The 21,156-nt window shown below is 36.3% G+C and overlaps 7 protein-coding genes and 1 long non-coding RNA gene across 12 annotated transcripts; 4 read left to right on the plus strand and 4 right to left on the minus strand.

Annotated features, from left to right (window-relative positions):
* Positions 1 to 588: 588 nt before the first annotated feature.
* Lpt (Lost PHDs of trr) lies at positions 589 to 6,073 on the minus strand. 4 transcript variants are annotated; one of them, XM_089471293.1, is made up of 10 exons: positions 5,387 to 6,073; positions 5,182 to 5,304; positions 4,916 to 5,085; positions 4,597 to 4,787; positions 2,596 to 4,514; positions 2,467 to 2,534; positions 2,321 to 2,406; positions 2,008 to 2,261; positions 1,682 to 1,948; positions 589 to 1,507 (listed from the first exon to the last, which is right to left on the minus strand). In XM_089471293.1, exons 1-10 carry the CDS (start codon positions 5,994 to 5,996, stop codon positions 849 to 851), a joined length of 4,347 nt encoding a protein of 1,448 aa, XP_089327419.1. In that variant the 5' UTR covers positions 5,997 to 6,073; the 3' UTR covers positions 589 to 848. The 4 variants fall into 4 exon arrangements, with proteins under 4 accessions (XP_089327419.1, XP_089327418.1, XP_089327417.1 ...); XM_089471292.1 differs by having other exon boundaries at positions 1,634 to 1,948; XM_089471291.1 differs by having other exon boundaries at positions 1,601 to 1,948.
* A 162-nt stretch (positions 6,074 to 6,235) lies between these two features.
* LOC108616643 (protein-L-histidine N-pros-methyltransferase) lies at positions 6,236 to 7,628 on the plus strand. The gene is made up of 3 exons (XM_018012012.2): positions 6,236 to 6,606; positions 6,669 to 6,956; positions 7,014 to 7,628. The coding sequence occupies exons 1-3, from the start codon at positions 6,514 to 6,516 to the stop codon at positions 7,566 to 7,568; spliced, it is 936 nt and encodes a 311-aa protein (XP_017867501.1). The 5' UTR covers positions 6,236 to 6,513; the 3' UTR covers positions 7,569 to 7,628.
* Positions 7,629 to 7,824: 196 nt separating this feature from the next.
* On the minus strand, positions 7,825 to 9,086 carry DCP1 (decapping mRNA 1). The gene has a single exon (XM_018012011.2). The coding sequence runs from the start codon at positions 8,987 to 8,989 to the stop codon at positions 7,871 to 7,873; it is 1,119 nt and encodes a 372-aa protein (XP_017867500.1). The 5' UTR covers positions 8,990 to 9,086; the 3' UTR covers positions 7,825 to 7,870.
* A 394-nt stretch (positions 9,087 to 9,480) lies between these two features.
* DNAlig1 (DNA ligase 1) lies at positions 9,481 to 12,265 on the plus strand. Its single transcript, XM_018012003.2, has 6 exons — positions 9,481 to 9,630; positions 9,695 to 9,751; positions 9,813 to 10,076; positions 10,178 to 10,810; positions 10,924 to 11,795; positions 11,859 to 12,265. Exons 1-6 carry the CDS (start codon positions 9,614 to 9,616, stop codon positions 12,224 to 12,226), a joined length of 2,211 nt encoding a protein of 736 aa, XP_017867492.1. The 5' UTR covers positions 9,481 to 9,613; the 3' UTR covers positions 12,227 to 12,265.
* Positions 12,196 to 13,903, minus strand: Upf3 (UPF3 regulator of nonsense mediated mRNA decay). Its single transcript, XM_018012006.2, has 3 exons — positions 13,743 to 13,903; positions 12,594 to 13,682; positions 12,196 to 12,535 (listed from the first exon to the last, which is right to left on the minus strand). The coding sequence occupies exons 1-3, from the start codon at positions 13,803 to 13,805 to the stop codon at positions 12,278 to 12,280; spliced, it is 1,410 nt and encodes a 469-aa protein (XP_017867495.1). The 5' UTR covers positions 13,806 to 13,903; the 3' UTR covers positions 12,196 to 12,277.
* Positions 13,904 to 13,921: 18 nt separating this feature from the next.
* On the plus strand, positions 13,922 to 14,829 carry LOC149268560 (uncharacterized). The gene is made up of 2 exons (XR_016270502.1): positions 13,922 to 14,299; positions 14,490 to 14,829. It is a non-coding gene; the product is annotated as an uncharacterized LOC149268560 (long non-coding RNA).
* A 437-nt stretch (positions 14,830 to 15,266) lies between these two features.
* On the plus strand, positions 15,267 to 17,438 carry PHDP (Putative homeodomain protein). The gene is made up of 3 exons (XM_018009173.2): positions 15,267 to 15,770; positions 16,771 to 16,961; positions 17,219 to 17,438. The coding sequence occupies exons 1-3, from the start codon at positions 15,497 to 15,499 to the stop codon at positions 17,402 to 17,404; spliced, it is 651 nt and encodes a 216-aa protein (XP_017864662.1). The 5' UTR covers positions 15,267 to 15,496; the 3' UTR covers positions 17,405 to 17,438.
* Positions 17,439 to 17,599: 161 nt separating this feature from the next.
* LOC108616647 (uncharacterized) lies at positions 17,600 to 20,858 on the minus strand. Of its 2 annotated transcripts, none has more exons than XM_018012017.2 (4): positions 20,649 to 20,858; positions 18,324 to 18,514; positions 17,968 to 18,245; positions 17,600 to 17,899 (listed from the first exon to the last, which is right to left on the minus strand). In XM_018012017.2, the coding sequence occupies exons 1-4, from the start codon at positions 20,695 to 20,697 to the stop codon at positions 17,632 to 17,634; spliced, it is 786 nt and encodes a 261-aa protein (XP_017867506.1). In that variant the 5' UTR covers positions 20,698 to 20,858; the 3' UTR covers positions 17,600 to 17,631. The 2 variants fall into 2 exon arrangements, with proteins under 2 accessions (XP_017867506.1, XP_089326704.1); XM_089470578.1 differs by lacking the exon at positions 20,649 to 20,858 and adding an exon at positions 19,532 to 19,720.
* Positions 20,859 to 21,156: the final 298 nt, after the last annotated feature.

The following is a 21,156-nucleotide window of genomic DNA, read 5'->3' on the forward strand; positions in this document are numbered from 1 at the left end:
TTGCTATTTATACCAATAACATTAAAGCTTATTATCTTGTTGGCTATTTTTGGCACTTTAAGAAAAATTGTTATTAATTTTCCCATTATATTTTACAATAATTCATGTCTGCCCATCTCAAGTTCAATTTTGACTTTTCAAGCGACTGTCAAGCTTTAAGTTTGCAATAATAAAACTTATTTTATATTCTTTATAAATTTGGTATTCAGTCAAATCGCAAAAATACTATAATATATAAATATAAATAAGCTAGGGGAAATTCTGAAAACCATATATATATATATATTTAATTTTCTTTTGTGACATGATTAGGATATATAAAAAAGCTAAATTTAGCTTTTTTAAACATGAAACCGATAATTAGTAATCGATATATGTGTTTTTGTTGGAAAGCTAAAATGTATGTTTTCACTATTGAATCGCGGTTGACGCGATTCTATAATGATAATATGATGCTATAATCTGAATTGATGCTATTTCTGAATCGAAAAGGTTATTCTAATTTCTCTCACTGAATGTATGTTGCCAATTACAACTAATAAGTCTATATAGTTGGGGAGGCTTTCCTTTAATAATTCCAAGTAAATATAAAGTATAAATATAAATATAAATTTATTTTTAAGGTACAAATTGTAAAGATTGAATATATGTACCTTTTAATCAATTGTTACATTTGCTTACTACAACAACAACACACATATATCAGCAACCTTACAAAAAAAAGGAAGTCTTAAAATTAATACATTTTTAAAGGGCTAAAAAATGCTGTCTGCAATATATTATACAATCGTTAATAAAATAAGTTGATATAGTAGTTATTGTCTAAGATGATGATGATGTATTCATGTTCACGTTGAGTTTTTCTCTGTATCGTCGAAGTCCAAAGTATTAAGAACATTAACATCGAGTTCTGGATCCGCATATTCCAATATATTAAAATCATCACCAATTTCTGAAGTTAGGGATTTAAGCAAGTCATCATCATCGCCCTCACCGAATCCGCCTAAGATATCTCCAAATCCAACGTTTTCTAATTCTACTGCCGAGGACGAAATGCCTTCCTGTGACTCCGTTATTTTCATATCAAGCTGAGCTTTTCCATCGTGCTCTAATCCTCTAATATCAGTATGTTGAGGATTACCACTCATGCTTAACATTGGATTATTCTGTGTTAAGGCGGCATTTTGCATCAGGCCAAGTCTCAAGACATCATTTTGCATAAAGTATTCAGAGTTGGAATTCATTAGGACCGCATCGGAACTATTTTTTTGTAATAGATTTCTCAGCTTTTTGTCTCCAACTGGTTCAGACTCAAATGTTGTCGTATGCTCCATTCGATTGTCAACAGAAGACATTTTTGATATGGATGGTGAGCCTGCATGCATAGTTGTCCTTTGGATTGTAGATTTAACTACCAGATTTTCATTAGAGATTACCATTTGTTGATGGGAATTGGTGGCCTGCATAGAAGATCCAATATAGCATGGTGCTTCGTAGGAAACTCCACCTAAAAACAAAAAACAATGTGTTTATATATTAAATATATCTTGAGCTCTTGGGATCGATAATATTAATATTTCTAATTTTTTGAAAAACTTACTTATAAAAATTAATAATATGAATATATATTTACAATTATTGCTATTACCAAACATATTTGATTGATCTTCCTTTGGCTTACAGGGCTGATTTTTCCAAGCGCGTCCATCATCCTGCTTTTCTAGCTTAGGAGGCTGGGTAACTTTGCATTGTTCGCGCCTCTGTCGCAATGCAGACCGATTGTCTTTTGCTTTTTGTAAAAACGGCGCTTTTTTCTCATTGCATAGAGATCGCCACCTCTTTAAAATCTGCTTGCAACGATCAGTCCAATTAGGATAAGACTCTTTCAAATTTGCATGCTCTGTATTAGCGTACAATACTGCCGAAATCGTTGCCATAAGTCCAAGATCTATAAGAAGTATTGTTGTTTTATTTTTATACAATTTTATAAGCTCCCTTTATATTTACCTTCGTCTTTTCGCATTTTTTCAGCCGTCTTCTGTGTTCCAACATTTATGCACTCAGTGGGCTCGCTAGGTTTAACTTCTTCAACCCTTTTCTCAGTTTGTAGAGGAAGTTGCGTTGTGATAGTTTGCGTTTTCGCCTGATATTGAAGCTGTGGCGGCTTATTAGTTATATTTTGTGGCATTTTGTTTTGGAACTTTTGGTCGTGACCCAATTGTGGGGACACCGCGTAATTCTCCACTAAAAGTGGTGGCTCACTAAAAGTCAATTATAAAATTATAATTTTGTAATTAAGAATAAGACAATAATAGTTTACCTCATTGTTGATTTTGTATTATCGTTTGATGCTATATAATTGATTGAAGCATTAATTTCATCTAACTCCGGTATGCCCTGTGTTGTCTGAGAAGGGTAATTAGAAATATATTATACAATGAAATTTAATATTTTAAATATACATACCAAAGTATCCATAGAATGCACAATATTGGGTGCCGCAGTATTCCTTGATATATCTGACATATTAGAATCTAAGTAAAAAATAAAGAGTTTATTGCATTTAGAAGTACTTTTGCACTTTCAAAAACATACCAATCATCGATCCACTAGTTACTAGCTTTTTATTTTGTTGCGTCGCTGTTGGGAATTGATTGGCAAATACGTTTTTGTTTTCATTTAAAGTTTTCTCAACTTTCACGCTCTTAACTGACTTCGCTGGGCTTTTATTAGCAACATCATTGTCAGGGACTTTTTCGCTTGTAGGAGTAAAGTACATTTTCACTGCGGATCCGATGTCATCGGAAGATTCAGAATCGTATTGCACGGCTTCGTTAGATTCTAAAAGAGGTTTCCCGAAGAAAGCTTCTTGTAAATATTGCGGATACGCCTCGATGATTTTGTTCTTTTGCTTTTTGCGTATTATTTTCTTCTTCTTGTCTGCGACTAACATGGCATTCAGTTGATCCATCGTATCGTCATTATCTTTCTTGAGTGCTCGATTTCGAACAGAAAATCCACCGATACCCAGCTTCTGCAGATTACGCTGTCGTTTTTTGCGTAGAACATGGACACCATCATCGTTGGTGGAAATGGAAAAGCCTTCCGGTATTGCAGTTTCCGTTCTGTCCCAAATCATACCGTCCTTATATTTATCACCTTGCACATCATCAGAGATTGCACTTTCGTTTTGTGGATCTTTCGAATTACCCATAGGTTGACGCATTTTTCTTTTCCGCTTAATTTCGGTGGACAGTGATTTGATCATATTCAATCCATTTTCACTCAGGCACACTCCGTCTATCCAATGAATAGCTTCTGTGCTCTCCAACAATTCGTTTGGCAAACGAATATTCCGATCCGCGACGCCCATCGCCTTTCCTTCTTGAGGCACGTCCGGTAAAAGCTTCGCAGCCGCCGTAGACTCCTCATTTAAATTTGTATTTGCATTGGCAGGCAAAATCGCTTTCGAGCTGGCGCGGCATTTCATGCACTTGTACACATTATTATCATAGTATTCCATTGTGAGCTGCGTGTTTACGGAGTCGCACAAGAAATGTGACCATTGCTCGCATTGCTCACACTGAATAATCATCTCGCCTTCGGTGTAGCTCTTCTTGCACACAAAGCAGTTATTTTGGCTGGCGCACGGCAAGCATTCAGGCGCACTTGGTTCATTGAAGTTGATTTTCTCAGTCGGATTCCGGCCACACTTCTGACAGATCGTGCAAAAAGAACATTTCCAATTGCCATGGGGCACTGTCTCCAAGGGCGGATTCACACAGTATATATGATACGAGATATCACATTCATCGCAAAGAAGCAGACGTGCCTCGTCATTCTTTTTGCCACAGCCTTCGCAGACTGTGCAATCGAGGCAACGCCAACCCTTCTGCAACATGCCTCTCGACTGCTTGACACTGGCGCAGTAAGGATGATAGCATTGGCCACATTGTGCACAAGTGATCAAAACGGCGTCGCTTTCAATGCCCAAAGTGCCGCACATGACGCAAATGTCCTGCGAGAGCACAAACTTATCTCGTGCCGAACACAATAACAACTTCTTGTCACTCGAAAGGTCTGTATCCATGGTACGGCCAATGAAGCGATCACTTGAACCGCTTTGAAGAACAAGTTGACGTCCTTTTCCCCTATTGCTGCGCTTCTTCCCTAGCTGCGATATTGCCCCCATGCGGTGCAAAACAAATTTACCGCCTTTGCCGCGGATATTTGTGAGGCAAACTTTTTTCTTCGTATTCGGCAATTTGAGAGGATCTTCACTGTTGACTTCAATGCAAGGTTTTCCATTTAACGGTTCGATTTCCACATGTTTGATATTAAACTGCTCTGAAGACTGCATATCAGCTAGGGACCGTTCGAGCGGATCAACAATCTTGGCCCCAGCTGAATTACTTTTACAAATGGGGCAAACATAATCATAGTCCGGATTATATTCCTTTGTTTTGTGATATGCGGTCAAGTCAGCCTCCTCATCACATGTGCTATGAACAAACCTGAAAAGAAGAAGGTTGTTTAAAGAATGAAGTGCTAGAGTGCTAGTGCTACATTATTTTCATCATTATTTTCATCACTTACTTGTGACAGCAACTGCATTTAACCATTTCCTTGTAGGCAGCAGCTCTATAAGCCTTTTGGCAAATTGGGCAGGAAAATCCTTTGTTTCTTTGCTGATAGCACGAATCGCAAATTGTATAGTGACTGTGCCAGCGAGATGAGCTACCTCCACCGGGCGTTCGAGATCCACAGTCCGTGCAAACACGACATCGCTGCAATTAAATGCAAAGAAAGAAAATTTTAAAGTGCTCTAATAATAGCTATGATACACACATTGCCATGGCTTAAGCTAGCACTTCATTATATAAATATATAGATCAATATCGGATGTTTTACTTACATTACATTTCCAGCCATATTTGGGGATCGAAGATATTACAGGCCGTAAGCAAGTGGCATGGTAGATCTTTTGGCATTGCTCACACTTGATGAATTTAATGTCATTTGCTTCCTGTTGTCTACAAATCTGACATTTTGTACAGCGGGCACAGCTCCAACCAGATCTCGTATCTAACAAATTTTTAAATAAATTAATTTAATCTCTTTCTAAAGTTATTCTGGTAATATATTATGCAAACAAAATTTATATAATATCAATTGAATTACCAGGTAAATTAGCTAGTCCAATGCAAGTGGAATGAAAATGATCTCCACACGAGCAACACATTATTAGCTTGGACAGATCACCCAATGATGAGCACGTCAAACATCCAACATTGTTATCAGTGCCTAAAAATTACACAAATTAATTAATATAAATTAAATTAATTAATATAAATTTGTAATTCTTATATGCATTTGCCTAACTTACAGATTAATGGCACCTGACTCAAATGCTCCGTGCAGAATACAGTGAAACTTTCCAAGATGAGAAAACAACCGGCTGCAGCGGCACACGGCCAATGATGGACTTGTCGGCAATTCATTTTGCAAGTGATGGACGCTCCGTATTGGCCACAGAAGCTGCATTTCTGCTCCAAATACTCATTTAAATTGCTTAAGAATTGCAATATATCTGGATCCTTGATCTGAACTTTTTTACGCAGAGTCCACATTATGCACATGCGATGTACGTAAACAAACTCTTCATCAAAGAACACCACAGCATTTACCAAGTCTGTGTAGCCGATTTTATCCAGCTCATAGGTGTTCTCACCATTGCCTACATTTTTACTTTTCAGCGAAGAATTCATTATGCGAATAATACTTTGATCCTTTTCAGTTTCATTGGGTTTTCTTTCCTTGAGATCCGCAGGAACTTTTAGTTGAAGCATGGTCCCTTGACCAAGACCGCTTCGCTCCCCAAGGTTACATAGACAACAAACTTTCCCGGGAAACTTCTCGGGAAAGTATGGCAGTTCATCTACGTTCGGAACCACAACATTTTTTTCATCTATGTTTCCTAACATGTTTACGCTCATTTTATATTGATTAACATAAGTTTAAATTCTACATATACAAACTAGAGATGAGCAACATAAACTCAAACTATCGATATTTGTAAAATGTTATTATCTCAAAGTAACTAATTGAGTACTTAGAGTCGATAGCATTAATACAAGATTTTGTATAGATTTGGGTTTACTCAAAACAAAAAATACTTTGAAAATATTCTTTCATATTTTAAATATATTTGTTTGGTTTATGCATATTTTAATATACCTATTACTAGTTAAATAAAACCTTTTCACTGAAAACTGCGACTTTTAGTAACAGAATATTATATTTATGTACTTATCATTTATTTTTTAAATGTATAAATAGCGTCGACATTGAGTGTGTGTATGTTTGTATGTACACATATGTTCTAGATAACAGTTATATTAAAAATTGCTTTCTCAGTTAAACATGTCGTGTTCCTAAGAGAGCATGTAATAAATAATATAATCTTTCCGCATAAAGTAAGATGTATGTATGCCAAAGTTTAAATAGTTTACGATGGCCCTTTATCGACCCAGAGGCACTTTGGCACGCGTTATTTACGCCAAATTTCATAATGACAATTTTTTAGAGAACATAGACACCCAACAGGTAAGTTCATGTTTAGCCAGTTTTATTAAATACACGCTATAATAATATATATATATTTCCAGTGGTATTCATTGAACTGTGAATTACCTCAAAGATTCCAGTCGAAATTTGTGGATCTTAAACAGCCTGACCCGACAACAGTACGATGGCTGGAACGCACAAAGATGTTGTCATCAAATATTTGGTTGCATTTATGGCATGCATTGGCCAGGTCCGTTCTGCAGTTTTTTATGACACAGACCGATATCAACGGACTTTTAAAACGTGGCTCCATGTTCATTTTGTCAGAGGAACAATTCTGTAGACTACTGGAAGCAGGTGGATTTCAAACAAGATCTCTAACCGAACCGGTAAATTCTACTGTTATCTCGTATAGACCGAAATGACATCCGCTATGTTTATTCCAGATAACTCTCTTAGATATTGGTGCCGGTGACGGGGAAGTCTCGTTGCGTGTGGCAAATAGTGTTAATGAACTTAGCGGCAATGCTGTTTTACAAGTATTTGCCACTGAAGCCAGTTGGACAATGCGAGAGAGGCTAAAGAAGCTGAATTTTAATGTAGTTACTGAAATACGTGAGCTACAGAATGTAAATTTAATTTCATGTCTTAATGTACTAGACCGCTGCTTCGATTCCTTTAAGCTACTCGAAGATATACATACTGCATTAGCTCCGACAGGACGCGCTGTAATTGCATTAGTTCTTCCATATATGCATTATGTTGAAACGAATACATCGCATTTACCATTAAGGCCACTTCTGGATAATTCCAATAAGCGAAATGGTCGTGAGGCATCGTTTGAGGAAGAAGCAACAATGTTTTTGGAACTATTAGAGAATTGCGGCTTTCGCGTTGAGTCTTGGACGAAAGCTCCATATTTATGTGAGGGTGATCTTCGACAATCATTTTATTGGTTGATTGATCTTATTGTTGTACTTTCCAAAAAGCCTACAAATTGAAGTATTTTATTTTTATACTATATAATAAACTTTCCAAAATATTTCCAATTACTATAATAATTCCAATAGGACTGTTAAATTCAACCAAATCTTTTAAGTTCCAATGTAAGCTCTTTCCCCCGCTTTACAACACAATATTCGATTACTGTTAATATGACAAATGCTATGTTTCTAAGAATCGATTTATGATTTCGATACTTCAATTTACTATTTCTATTTCTCGGGTGTCCTTAAGATATGCAAAATTAAAAGTCACTTCTTTTTTTTTACTTTTGAACTTTATCGACAAAATATTACAATTTTTATTGATATGTTGTATTAGAATCAATCAATGAATTCGAACAGCCATTGATGTAGGCTTTATGCAACTTATTAACAAATTCCTTGTCGTTTTGAATAAGGTAAGTAAAGGCCTGCACGAACTGCGCAGAGTTAAGTGGAAAATATGGTTGCTCTGGCTCCGATTTGACACTGGGCACATCAAACATTGTCGGCGGCATCAGCGCCGGCTTGGCTTCCGGCTTATCACCGACGAGTAGCCTTCTGAGACACTGTTCAGCTTCATCAGTTGAAATCAATGCCGATCCCGATGGTGATTCATCTATACTTTTATCAAACTTAAGCTCACTTAAGAAGGAGTTCGGTTTGCCCACTGTATTCCGAGCGGCAGACGATGTGGTTGCCGTTAGAAATGGTGATAATGGACATTGCGAAGAGCCAACAAATTCGTTTTCTCTTGTGGAAGCCTCGATGGGCGTCACAGATCGCTGTTGCTTTTCCAGCTGATCTACCGAAAGAGGCTGCGGTCGATTCAACTGCAAGTCCACTGTTGCTTGCTTCGCAGACTCGAAGAACTTCATAACATTACGCGAAGTCACGTTTTCGGGCTGATTAACTGTGGGTCCAGGCTGCGTCTGGTTGTTTAACTGGGCATTATATTCCTTTTGCGCCTGGCTGAGCATGTTAAATATACTCGAGCTGCCAGCTGGCTTAGAACCTGACGCTATTGATGCCGTTTGCTGCTGCTGCCCGTTACTTGCTTTGTTTAGCAGCAAACTATTTACAAGGCTGCTGATGCGATCGCACTCGTCGCTATTGTAGAACCAGAAGCCACGGATGCGCGACCGTTCGTTGCGGTATAGCAGAAATGGTGGCTGCGATTGCAACTCCAAGCTGCCAGTTATTGGCTCCACGAATGACGTTGTGTTTAGTCGATTGTTAATGAATATGCTGTGAAATGGCTCCGCATTGCGGTGGTAAATAAAAAAAGCGCCTTCAACATCCGTTTTCTCCCACTCATTTTGCTCCGAATTGAAGGTATAAAAAGCAACATGTGACGACGAATCGACAATTTCTTTTGCGTATGGATCAATTTTCTTGATAGCTGACAAATTCATGCGAGTTATGCTTTCGTCCGCCATTGTATATAATTTAAAACTATTATTGTATTCAAAGATTCAACTAGCCTCTTTTAAACCTTAGAGATGGACAATGCGCGATTACCTTTAATTAATCATCAAGTACAGTGGGCCTCTACAAATTTTCTCTAAAGAAGAAAATTTTGATACTTAAGATAATTAACTTTGAAAAATATATATTTCAATTTTTTTTTTAATAAAGCTGCGAATTTTATTGTTTTTACTTTGTTAAACAAGGAGTAAAATAATTTACAAATATATCTGAAACAAAAAAAATTAATAAATAATTGTTAATGAAAGCAATCCATCTCCTTGTATCAATAATTTGTCAATTAGCTAAAGTTTTCCAAACACATAATATTTGTTTATATGATAGTGTTTATATTTAGATCAAAAATAAATAAAACAAAATACGAATCCTCTGAAAAAAAAGAAAATCTGCCGATACTTTAATATTGCATATAATAGTATCGCTCCGGCCATCGATAGTACAAGTCTCAAATTTAAGGAATAGCCATACAAGGTATACGATATAATCGATATGTTGAGAGAAAAAGGCGCGAACGTACATACATATTGTAGATATTTACACGAATATATAGATTATAATAATACATTGTTGATAAAATGCAGAAGTCGATAACGTAAATATAAACAAACCAATTATATATGACAGTGCTTAAAATTTTTCTGTCTTGTTTAATCTAGCTCATTTTTTAAACCAAAGGATGAAAGTCAAAGCTCCAAATACGCGGAGGATGCACGGTAAGTACGCAGTTTAATAACAAAAAAAAAGGTAAACAAAATGGATTGAACAATAATACAGTAAGAAGGAAACTAAAAGTGCAAGCATTGAGGAAAAGCCTAAAGTACCAAGTCCTGTGAAAACCATAAAGGAGGAAGGAGATGAAAATGCGCTGCCGACGGTTGATGCTGAGGAAAAGATGGAGCTTGAGGCGCCGTCGCCTGTTAAGGTAAGGAAAATGGAATTGAACTCTGGGTTGCCTGAAGGCGAAGCAAGTGAAGCCTACGATCCGTCGGTGGAAAACTATCATCCCGTTAATGATGCCTATTGGAAAGCGCAGCGCACGTAAGTTGAGATTGAGTTTTATAAATGAGAGTGTCGAAATCAAATATAAATACAAAATTAAATTAAATTAAATTAGATTTATATTATATTTATTTGTCTAGCACGCCCTACTTGGCCTTGGCCCGTACGTTTCAAGTTATTGAGGAGACAAAAGGCCGACTGAAAATGATTGATACATTGAGTAATTTCTTTTGCTCCGTAATGCTGGTTAGTCCGGAGGACTTACTGCCGTGCGTTTACCTGAGTATCAACCAGCTAGCGCCCGCGTACGAGGGACTCGAACTAGGCGTCGCCGAAACGACGCTTATGAAAGCAATCTGCAAGGCAACCGGACGCAATTTGGCGCACATCAAATCGCAAACTCAATTAACGGGTGATCTGGGTATTGTCGCTGAGCAATCGCGCGTATCGCAGCGCATGATGTTTCGTCCGAAGCCATTAAATGTGCGCGGCGTGTTCGCCAAACTGAAGGAGATTGCCAACATTTCGGGACAGGCGAAAATAACCCTCGTCTACGATGTGTTCGTGGCTTGCCGACATGCCGAAGCGCGCTTCTTTATACGTTCCCTAATTGGCAAATTACGCATTGGCATTGCCGAACAGAGCCTGCTCACGGCTCTAGCAATAGCTCTCGTCAAACGGAACCACATCAACGATTGCAAGGCCCATAAAGTTTGTGATATTTACAAAGATGAAATTGCGGATACGACATTGATACTTAAAACCACATATAGGTAAGACATAACATAAATCACCTCTGTAGATCTAATAGATGCTTATAGATTATTTAAGTTGTTTTACTATTTACTTAATAATATTTTAATATTTACAATTTGTATTTAACCAGTCAATGTCCAAACTACGATATCGTCATACCAGCATTATTGAAATATGATATTAAGGAACTGCAAGATCGTTGCCCTATGCATCCCGGTATGCCGCTTAGGCCTATGCTCGCCCAGCCAACGAAAGGTGTTTCGGAAGTGCTGGAACGCTTCAGTGGCATGCAAATAACTTGTGAATGGAAATACGACGGTGAACGAGCCCAAATCCATTTGAATAAAGATGGCGAAATTAGTATTTTCTCACGAAATTCGGAGAACAACACACCAAAGTATCCAGATCTGATTGCTAGAAGCAAATCATTAGTGAAAGGCAACGTTGAAACATATATACTTGATAGCGAGATTGTCGCCTGGGATATCGAACGCAAGCAAATTCTTCCATTTCAAATTCTAACGACGCGCAAGCGCAAAAATGTCGATATCGCTGACATTAAAGTGCAAGTGTGCGTATACATTTTCGATCTACTGTACTTTAATGGAGTTTCGCTTGTGACAAAGCCACTGTCCGAGCGTCGCAAGATTCTGATGGAACACTTTCAAGAGGTCGAAGGCGAGTGGCAATTTGCCACAGCCCTCGACACGACCGATATGGATGAAGTGCAGCAATTCCTAGAGGAATCCATTAAAGGCAACTGCGAGGGTCTCATGGTCAAAACATTGGACGAAGAGGCAACCTATGAAATAGCGAAACGATCAAGAAATTGGCTCAAATTGAAGAAGGACTATTTGTCAAATGTTGGCGACTCATTGGATCTGGTTGTTATCGGTGGTTATAAGGGCAAAGGGCGACGCACGGGCATCTACGGTGGCTTTCTGCTCGCTTGCTATGATACAGAGAATGAAGAATATCAAAGCATTTGCAAGATCGGAACAGGTACTTGAAAATCTGCACTTATTTACTGTCTTCATTTATGCTAAATTACTTAATATTTCGCAGGCTTCACAGATGAGGATTTGCGACAACATTCGGAGTTCCTTAGTGCGCATGTGATTAGCAGTGCCAAATCATACTTTAGATATGATCCGAGCTTGGAGCCGGATGCTTGGTTTGAGCCCGTTCAAGTTTGGGAGGTTAAGTGCGCTGATCTGTCGCTAAGTCCGATCCATAGAGCCGCCATAGGAGCTGTTGATCCTGAACGCGGCATTTCCCTGCGTTTTCCGCGATTCATTCGCATTCGGGACGATAAGAGCCCGGAAAATGCCACCGATGCGAATCAAGTATCTCTCATGTACAACTCACAGGATCAGGTTAAAAACAATCAAAAGTCCAGCGATCAAATGGACATGGAGAGTGATTTTTATTAATAAATGCGTAAAAGTATTTGCATAACTAGAAATAACAAATTCCATTTGTTATCATTTTACTATCGAATGGGCACTTGTGCTACTTTCAGAGGATTTCGACTCACGCCGCGTTGCCTCAAAGTTGTCTTTGTTGTCCTGTGGCTTTTGCCTGTTGCGTCTGCCAAATCTCTTATTCCTGAGCGTTTCCTCGGACATCGCAACATCTCCGTCACTTGGAAATGCAGGCACATCTTTACAGCTGGGCGAATTATCTTCAGAGCTCACACCGACTCGCACCTTCGGTTGATATATGGCAATGGAGGGACGATCCTGTAGAAGACATTAGTTAATCTATTTAATTGAATTTATTATTTATGCAAAGCCAAACCTTATTTCTTATGCGACGTTCATCCGCACGTGCATTCTGTCGTTCCTTATATGTTTCTACTGGCTTGGTATTCTTTTGATTAGTTGACACGCTGACGCTTTGGGCTTTGTCAACTTCTTTTGTAGCCGTACTGCTCCCAGCAGGCTCACTGCTGACTTCAGCTTTTGATGCTGTTTCGCTGGGCGCTTCGGCAGCTGTGTCCGCTTCATTTGGCTTTTTCTTTAATATGACAATTTCTTTGTTTCCCTTCTGATTGTCTTTGGGAGTATTGGAGTTTCTGTTTGTTTGCTTCTGATTCGTGTCCTTATCATTCTTCTTCTTATCGCGATTTTCACGATCTCGCACCAATTTGCGTTGTTCGTGTTCTTCGCGCCGACGTTGATCGCGTTCGGTGCGCCGCTTGGAGCGAGCATTTTTCACAGTTTCCTCTGAACCTTGACCTTCCTTGTTGAAACCCTTTTTCTGATTATTATTATTACCAGGTTTCTTGGGATTTTCAGGTGCAGACTCTTTTGTTTTTGCATTTTCTGGTTGCTCTGCGGCTTTGAGAAGCTTCTGCTCTTCACGATGTTTGCGTTTCTCCTCGTTTCGCTTTCGGAGTTCCTCGCGACGCTTCTCTTTTTTATTCGCCAAGTATTGCAGCAAAGGCGTTGATTTCACCTTCTCTTCGTTTTTGCTTTCAAAATTGAAATCAATTTTCACATCACCCAAACGATTTGCCTCCTCGCGTTCCTCGGCGAGCTTCTGCAGGAATTCTTGAAAGTGCGGTTCCTTCTCAATCGTATTCACCTTATTGTCGTGGCTTCGCGCTTTGTTTTTTAGAAACCACTGGAACGGCGCATACTCGACAATGGCAACATATTCGGCGCCCTTTGAATCGACAAAAACATAGCCATCGAACCGATCGCGAAACTGTAAAATTTCGTCAATATCTTTGGGCGACATATCAATGTAGGCACGACATGTTGCTTCCTGTCCAAGCGACCAGTCGGCAGGGCAATAATAATAAGATTCGTTCTTTGGCAACGGATCCACTTGTTCAAGAAATTCCTTCTCGGTCATTGTCGGTGGCAAATGCCGCACCACAATCTAGGTTCGTATTAATGGAACATTTACTAATTTTCATATAAATGAATTATGAGTATTTACCTTGATTGAGTGAGTCGACTTATCCTTTTTGTCCCGCCGTTTATTAACTCGTGGTTTTTCCATTTTATAAATAGTTTATTGTTTGTTATTATTTTATTCCGACAATCATACGCATTAGAGAATGAAATAAAAACACTACATATTCGATTACACTCGATTTTTCAGGGGAAAGACAGCAAGGTAGCGTTGAACGATTGGAATGAAACAATGAAATATGGCACATGAGCCAATTGCTATAGGAAGCATGATATGAATAAATAAATATTATTTATATTTAATTCATAAGATGGTTCAAAAACTGTTACATATACATATACATATATAGTAATTGTAGATTTAAAAAATGGAAACCGGTCCCAAATAGAATCAAAGCAGCGAAAAAAGCCCAAAAAAAAATATGTAGAAGACAAAGACCAAAGGGTAACCTGAGCAGAGAACAATCGATTTGACTATCGTCTCATTAATCGGAATAATCGAATCGTCTACACTTGTGAAACGTTATGTTTGTTGTTTGGTCAGTGGTTTTTGTTAACGTGGCTTAACAGAACAAAACATAGGTAGGTATTTATAAAATTTTTCTTGTAACTCAGCTCTAAGTTATTATTATTATTTTTGTTTAATGCTTTTTAAGGAAAGTTGCACCACAGAAAGCGCTTTGCCTCGTCTCGAAAATAATTCTGTTATCGTTTCTTTTATTGCAAGGTTCCCCTACGTCTTTACTAAGAATTTTTACAAATTATCTTTTAGATACTACTATGAAGGAGGTGAGAGGACCACATAGAGGGGGGAATGCTGGAATAATCATGTAGGGGCAAAATTTCGATAACTAAGATGCTCACACTTCCGAGAAAATAGCTCCCAAAATTTACTTCACAACAAAAGCCATTTATGTATATTTATATGTAGTTGGTAACTAGAGTAATCTTAATTTTTGAAATTTGAAGATGCTGAGACCTATGTATATAGCTAATAGCATTTACATCTCTATCAAATCTTCTCTATATAAAGTAAATTACAAGCTAGCAAGTATATCTATAAAATTACTGATATTGTATAGATTTTTTATTAATAAATGTACATAAATATATTACTGTAATTCAATTACATATATAAACAAAACAATTAAATTTAAACAATAGTAAATTGGACTTGGATAGATCAAACAGTTCATCATCGAGATGAGGATCCGACAAATCTGCTACGTTATGTTTTCTTATTGACTGCATTCGCATAAAGCCGTTAATTCTTTTTTCTCTTTTCAAATTTTCATTTTATTTAGACGAAAAAATAGACAGAGAGCCAAAGCATTTTTAGGAGGATAGAATTTTTTTCAATTTTTACATTAACTTAAGCAATATTAAAAAGCCCTGATGAAATATTACCCAATTCGAGAAAGAAAGGTAAGCTTAGTAAGCCTTTTAATATACTCATGTTTTTCGTGCAGTGCATGGTGTAAATATTCCCACCCCCAAAAAAGCATTAAGAGATTTTAAGCGCCGCCCCCAAAGGCGGTGGATGACATCTTCTCTCTCTTTCGTTTTATGAATCGACTGCATCCTTTTTCGTCCAAAGGATGGATGGATAAGACAATCGTAACAGTAATTTTTTATTTAAGCACAGTTAAAATTTTGTAGTTCCTGTGCGGTTTCGAAATGATTTATTTTAGAAAAATATGTGATGGCTGGCAAGAAATTTAATCTACAATATAATTAGTGTCGCGTTTTCCGACTTGTGAAAACCACCGATTCAATGCAATGGAATTTTCATTTTTGAACAAAACAAGCTATGATAAAGATTGTATATATAATTCGAATGCCCAATTGCACAACTCGAATACAAGTGCCGGAATTTCGGTGGCTAATCATATGAGTCATTATAATCTGATAATCGACTCCAGCTATAAGTTAAGGGCCAACGAGAATGCCATTAGAAACTCTTTGAATCAAGATACGAATATATTTTTTTCGAAAATAACGAATGTGGCTGAGTTTTATCCCGGAACACATAATATTACGTCCTATAATTCCGGTAAGTAACGAGAATTTGAAGTTGAACTTAATTAAATCCGAGCAAATATTTAACATATTGGGCTAAGAATTTTGATCCTCAGAAAGTAGCGTATATACCCTGCTCAAGAAACCCTTTATTTGAATGCTCAGCCCTATTTATAGCAAAATTTACAAAGGGAAATAAATAAATACACAATCAATTGGTTGTTTCCGCTTCTTATTATTCGTATACCTCTTCCATAAAAGTTTAGTTTTAGATGAAAATATGATGCCTTTGTCTTCAATGCCTGACTACTAAATACCCTTCATCATACTCAAAATTTACTTTCTAGAAAAATTTAACTGCTTTCTTTCAAGATTCCCATGCTAAAGTAGTTGATATATTGATAGAATTTCTATGATGTATATATATTTAAGAAATAATCGTAAGAGTCTATATAAATCTTTTAATGTTAAAATTGCCAAATCCGACATACGCTATAAGACACATATATTTATCTATTGATGCTCTTTTTGCTAACTTTACAACTTTTGAGTAGGGATTTCTATTCATATCTCTCAAGCATTTGGTGGTTGTTATAGAGAACCAGTACTTCAGAGACGTACCTAGTTTTGGTGGTACGGAAGTGTGTTGTATGCTAGATTAACGATATAATATCGTGTCAAAAAGTACTTGACTTTATTGTCTACAGCAAATTAACTATTTATCCACCCTGCTGTAATACAAACGAATAAAATTTTGCACGCCTTTTAACAATCTGTTTACTAGACGATTCTATTTAAGGCGCAGTGCCATGAGGGATGATCCTGAAACAGCCTCCGAGCTGGTACACGTGTCATAAGTCCCATTGTAAAAGCAATTAGGCTAATTGAATATATGTTGTAAAAGAAATAAACAAACCTATCCATAATTTATATATAAAGCTTTAGGGTGGGGAAACTAATTTTATTTAGAGATATTGTACCTTCAGACATAAATTTAAAAGTAAACCACATAACGTATACTCCATTTCTTTCAGGCTATCAACTCAAATATACAGATGAATGTTCAAGTTTAAATGACAAATCGAAACAGAGACGAATACGCACAACCTTTACATCAAATCAGCTTAATGAACTTGAAAAGATATTTTTGGAGACCCACTACCCAGATATATACACAAGAGAGGAAATTGCATCAAAACTACATTTAACAGAGGCACGCGTACAGGTAAATTCTAAATAAACTTTCAATATATATACAAATATATAAATATAAATAAATGAAAATAAAAAATAATATAAACATAAAAATGTAAAAATAATATACGACAAAGGGAAAAGAAAAGAAATACGACTTTGAGAGTGGAGTCTAATAGAAAGTAAATTTGTATAAATAATTTATAATCATTTTATGTAATTCACAGAAGTTCTGACCTCTTTGGTAATTTAAAATTAATTTGAATTTAACTGCAATTCCTTTTATAGGTTTGGTTCCAGAATCGTAGAGCCAAGTTTCGAAAGCAGGAAAGACACGCTGTTTATATTATGAAAGATAAATGCAGCAAGATAGAAGGACGACACGATACGGTATCTGGGACCCAATGTTATGACCTATCTATTCCCGAAACGCAAAATTTATGCCAAAAAAAATGTTTTTATGATCAAATATAGAACATAAAGTTTATACAAAATATAACAAAAACTTGTGTGAATTTATATCTAGAGGGATAAAAATCAAATAAAAAATTATAATATGCACCACATCTCTAAATGTAGAATTATCACAACAATATAGACAGTGAGAGCTCTACTTTGACAATAGAGATAAAATATCACTCTTAGTTCCGAGTTCTTAAAAACAATAGCTTTTGCAACAGTAAAAACAACAAATTTTTATTTTAAACTAAAATTTTCAGGTAATCTATTAGGAAATACACCAGAAAACTTAGTGTTAATATCCGAAAGTCTGTGCCGGCTATACACGATCCCGATGTTATGATGGTAGTCAAATTCTGAGAATAACCCTCGAATGTAACCACACACTTGTGCGAGTCCAAATCGTCGTCATCGTCATAGATGGCCGCAAAGGTCGTTGCATTGTAATACCCATCCTCATTCTGCTGAGGATCATTGGCCACCACCTTGACAATATCATCGTCTTCCGAGCTAAGAGAGTTTGATATACGATTAGAATTACATTTAAGACTTATAATCTCTATCACTCTGTCACTTACGTAATAGTTATTGTGGGTCTCGGGAAGACATTGGTCACCGTGCACTCCAATTGAGTTTCATTTTGGATCTTGTAGCGATACATGTTGAGGGTATAGTTTCGCACGTCTATCACCTGAACGCTCTTGTGGTTGGTAATCGTCTCCGATCGCGTTTGGACTACACACTTGTAGTCTCCGGTAGAGCTGATCGAGGGATTTATTAGAGCCAGTGCACTATATTGCTTATTGGGATCAGTTGAGCTCTCATACGAGCTATCCACATCATTTTTAAATTCAGGCTAAAGTCGAATATATAGAATATATATATTTATATTAATATTAAGTATTAACGAGTTTTGGATACTTTGAGTACTTACAATGGGTGCTGGGTGAGATCCACGTATCCATTGGTAAATGGTTTTGTCATTCCTGAACCACTTTACAGTCAGAAACGATGCTGTATCATTCACATTATAATCACATTCCAATATAGTTGGCTCCATATCATCGTTCTCGAGAACCAGAAACTTTGTTTCTGAATCGATTTTGACAGGCAGACATAGTATACCTGGAATGAGAGAGAGTTGGAGATAGAGGTTAGATCGTGAGGGAAGAGTTTGAGGAGATTTCGGATGAGTTTAGTGGGGGTCTTCTGCATGGGGTCTTCCGAGAGAGATGGAGATATAGGCAGCGAATTTATTTCAAAATTCCATCATTTCAAGAATTATTCCTTTTTTTTCTTTGATTTATTTGTTGTTGCCCATAAATCAGCTTAACTTTTGTTAAATTACCATCATCTGTGACATTTAAAAATCTTTAAATATATACATATAAACATTTATATTTTTGGCAAATATTTAATTGAACTTGTCGAAATTTATGCACGTTTGTCTTACGTGAAATTCCAAAAATAATACACGTTGATAGATTTAATATATAGATTCCAAACATTTGACCATGATTTTTGTAGAAACTTTTATGTTTGCCAATTACACAGGCCAACAAAATTCAGTTAATAAGAATATGTTATTATTTTAGGAAAGAGTCTTTGACAATTATTTTGTTGGCCTGTGTTATTTTGTTGGCCTGTGTTATTGACAACATTTGTATATAATATATAACATAATATATATACATTTGTTTATTTTCACGTCAAAATGCTAAAAAGCCATTTAAAGGTCACGCCTTGCTCTTACTACAAACAAAAAGTATTCGAATACATTTTCATATGAAAATTTATGAGCAACATTTTGCCCATGTGGACTATGACAAGTCATAAAAATCTTTAGACAAACGAATTGTATATTTAATAAATATTCGTTATTTAATTTTTATATATATAATTTAATCTTTCAGTCGATAAGTTCAGCAACTCAAATCTAATCGTCCTGTTTTCAAGGATGAAGTCTTTCTCAGCATTCGAAGGCATTTTTCTCATATAACCACATTTTTTAGAATAAGGGAAAATTACTTGTCCTACAAAAAAAAAGTATACAAAATCTTTTACCCAACTTTTATGAGTTTTCATTCTTCCAATTTATTTTTTCTCTAATTCTGTTTTGCCATTTTCTATACCCAAACATACCTTATTTCTTCTTTAGTTTCTTTATAAGTGATTTTTACCAGCGAATTGCTCTACAACCACTTTCCAAATCACTTTTATTTCCATAGTCAAGCATCTAGCTCTATATATATATATATCTAAGTCTAAAATCGCTCGAGCGCACCAAAAGTGTTTAAATTAGCAACTTTCGCCCAAGGTTTCCGCCTGACCTATTCATAATTAAATCAACATCTTTGAAACATGTGTTTTTATTCAGTCGAAAACTGTAAGCAAATGTACATAGAAAATTTATCCATGGGTGGTAATCAGTATATATACTATACGCCGTATTGATGTATTCCAAAATTAAGTTCGCAATTTGAAATGAAATCTTTAAACAAATGATTTGCAGCTTCGTCAGAACTTTTCTTTTATTAATATACTTTTGTTATAATATTATTCTTATAGTTTTATATATTTTAATTTTATTTTTGATCATTATTTATAAATTTATCTTGAACGCATTTTGAATTGAAATTTGAAGTAGGATGATTTTTTAAATTTTCATGTAACAGACAAAGGAAGAGCTCATAGAGTATATATATTCATCAGTCAGTCTGATCTCGTAGTATAATATGTGATTTTTACTTTAATATATATATATATATATGATTTTTACTATGATTATTGCTTATTTTTGGCTATTATTGCTTATTTTTAGTTTAATGTTCAATCATATTTTTGAACTTTTTCGCCTATTCTTTCATTACTTTCGAATGTAGATCACAGCACATAAAAAACGGTTACAAACTCTCCAAGAGTATTTCTCGTAATTTTCATGTTTTGTTTGCAAAGCTGCGCGGTTCGGTGCACTCACGTCATAAAGCAACAATAAAACTGCACCAAGATCCTGTTACTATAGCGATCTTCTACATATTTTTGTGTATACGTGCATACACACATATACATTAGCGCGTATTAAAGATATATATGCGAATTATATAGGCAAATATATATGCAATAATATTTTGTTGTATACGAAGAGATGATTTCATTTCTTAATTTATAAATAGTTTCAAGTGCTTCACGTTGAGGCGAAACGAACAGCGAACAGCGAACGGCGAACAGAGCGAGGAGCACACCTGACATGAACCGTTACCTTTCAAAATTGTCGACGTAACAATAACAAAAGCTAGCAAAAATTGCATTTTCCTAAAGTTGTAACACAGCAGCTAGAGTATTGTATATATTTTATATTTATTTATATATATATCGTATATATATATTTATTTATTTCACTATTTTAAATACTGCAGCTGAACCGTACGCTGGGCATGGTCAAATACAATTGTCTGATATATCACAACTGAACGCTCCTCGAGCGTGGCATACGCATAGGCAACATACAAATACAAACACACATATGTATATACATACACGTCTGTGTTTGGCTGTGTGTGGCGCAAAACCGTCAACAGCTCGCAGCGGAGAGTCAAAAAGAAAAACAACCCACCCAACGAACCAACAACGAATGGCTTCTATCTGTTCCGGCTTTTGCCTCTTTTTGATCGTGTGTTATATTATAGCACACTTGTGCATTTGTCCACGTGTGTGTGTATGCGCGCGCGAGCATGTGTATATGGGAGAACGTCTGCTCATTATAAGCA

The sequence above is a fragment of the Drosophila arizonae genome, chromosome 5 (genome assembly GCF_054131065.1).
Source record: "Drosophila arizonae isolate 15081-1271.41 chromosome 5, UAZ_ARI_1.0, whole genome shotgun sequence".
Taxonomy (NCBI): Eukaryota; Metazoa; Arthropoda; class Insecta; order Diptera; family Drosophilidae; genus Drosophila; species Drosophila arizonae.

Coding starts and splice junctions, on each gene's coding strand:
- Lpt (XM_089471291.1), bottom strand. CDS start 5,996: ATGAGCGTAAACATGTTAGGAAACATAGATGAAAAAAATGTTGTGGTT. Junction 5,305..5,386: donor GAGTCAGGTGCCATTAATCT/GTAAGTTAGGCA, acceptor TGTAATTTTTAG/GCACTGATAACAATGTTGGA. Junction 1,508..1,600: donor CATATTATTAATTTTTATAA/GTAAGTTTTTCA, acceptor TTTTGTTTTTAG/GTGGAGTTTCCTACGAAGCA.
- LOC108616643 (XM_018012012.2), top strand. CDS start 6,514: ATGGCCCTTTATCGACCCAGAGGCACTTTGGCACGCGTTATTTACGCC. Junction 6,607..6,668: donor AGAACATAGACACCCAACAG/GTAAGTTCATGT, acceptor ATATATTTCCAG/TGGTATTCATTGAACTGTGA. Junction 6,957..7,013: donor CAAGATCTCTAACCGAACCG/GTAAATTCTACT, acceptor TGTTTATTCCAG/ATAACTCTCTTAGATATTGG.
- DCP1 (XM_018012011.2), bottom strand. CDS start 8,989: ATGGCGGACGAAAGCATAACTCGCATGAATTTGTCAGCTATCAAGAAA.
- DNAlig1 (XM_018012003.2), top strand. Junction 9,752..9,812: donor AAATACGCGGAGGATGCACG/GTAAGTACGCAG, acceptor ACAATAATACAG/TAAGAAGGAAACTAAAAGTG. Junction 10,811..10,923: donor ATACTTAAAACCACATATAG/GTAAGACATAAC, acceptor GTATTTAACCAG/TCAATGTCCAAACTACGATA.
- Upf3 (XM_018012006.2), bottom strand. CDS start 13,805: ATGGAAAAACCACGAGTTAATAAACGGCGGGACAAAAAGGATAAGTCG. Junction 13,683..13,742: donor AGTCGACTCACTCAATCAAG/GTAAATACTCAT, acceptor ATACGAACCTAG/ATTGTGGTGCGGCATTTGCC. Junction 12,536..12,593: donor AACGTCGCATAAGAAATAAG/GTTTGGCTTTGC, acceptor TGTCTTCTACAG/GATCGTCCCTCCATTGCCAT.
- PHDP (XM_018009173.2), top strand. CDS start 15,497: ATGGAATTTTCATTTTTGAACAAAACAAGCTATGATAAAGATTGTATA. Junction 15,771..16,770: donor TATTACGTCCTATAATTCCG/GTAAGTAACGAG, acceptor CATTTCTTTCAG/GCTATCAACTCAAATATACA. Junction 16,962..17,218: donor TAACAGAGGCACGCGTACAG/GTAAATTCTAAA, acceptor TTCCTTTTATAG/GTTTGGTTCCAGAATCGTAG.
- LOC108616647 (XM_018012017.2), bottom strand. CDS start 20,697: ATGCAATTTTTGCTAGCTTTTGTTATTGTTACGTCGACAATTTTGAAA. Junction 18,515..20,648: donor TACGTCGACAATTTTGAAAG/GTAACGGTTCAT, acceptor CTCTCATTCCAG/GTATACTATGTCTGCCTGTC. Junction 18,246..18,323: donor GATCTCACCCAGCACCCATT/GTAAGTACTCAA, acceptor ATTCGACTTTAG/CCTGAATTTAAAAATGATGT.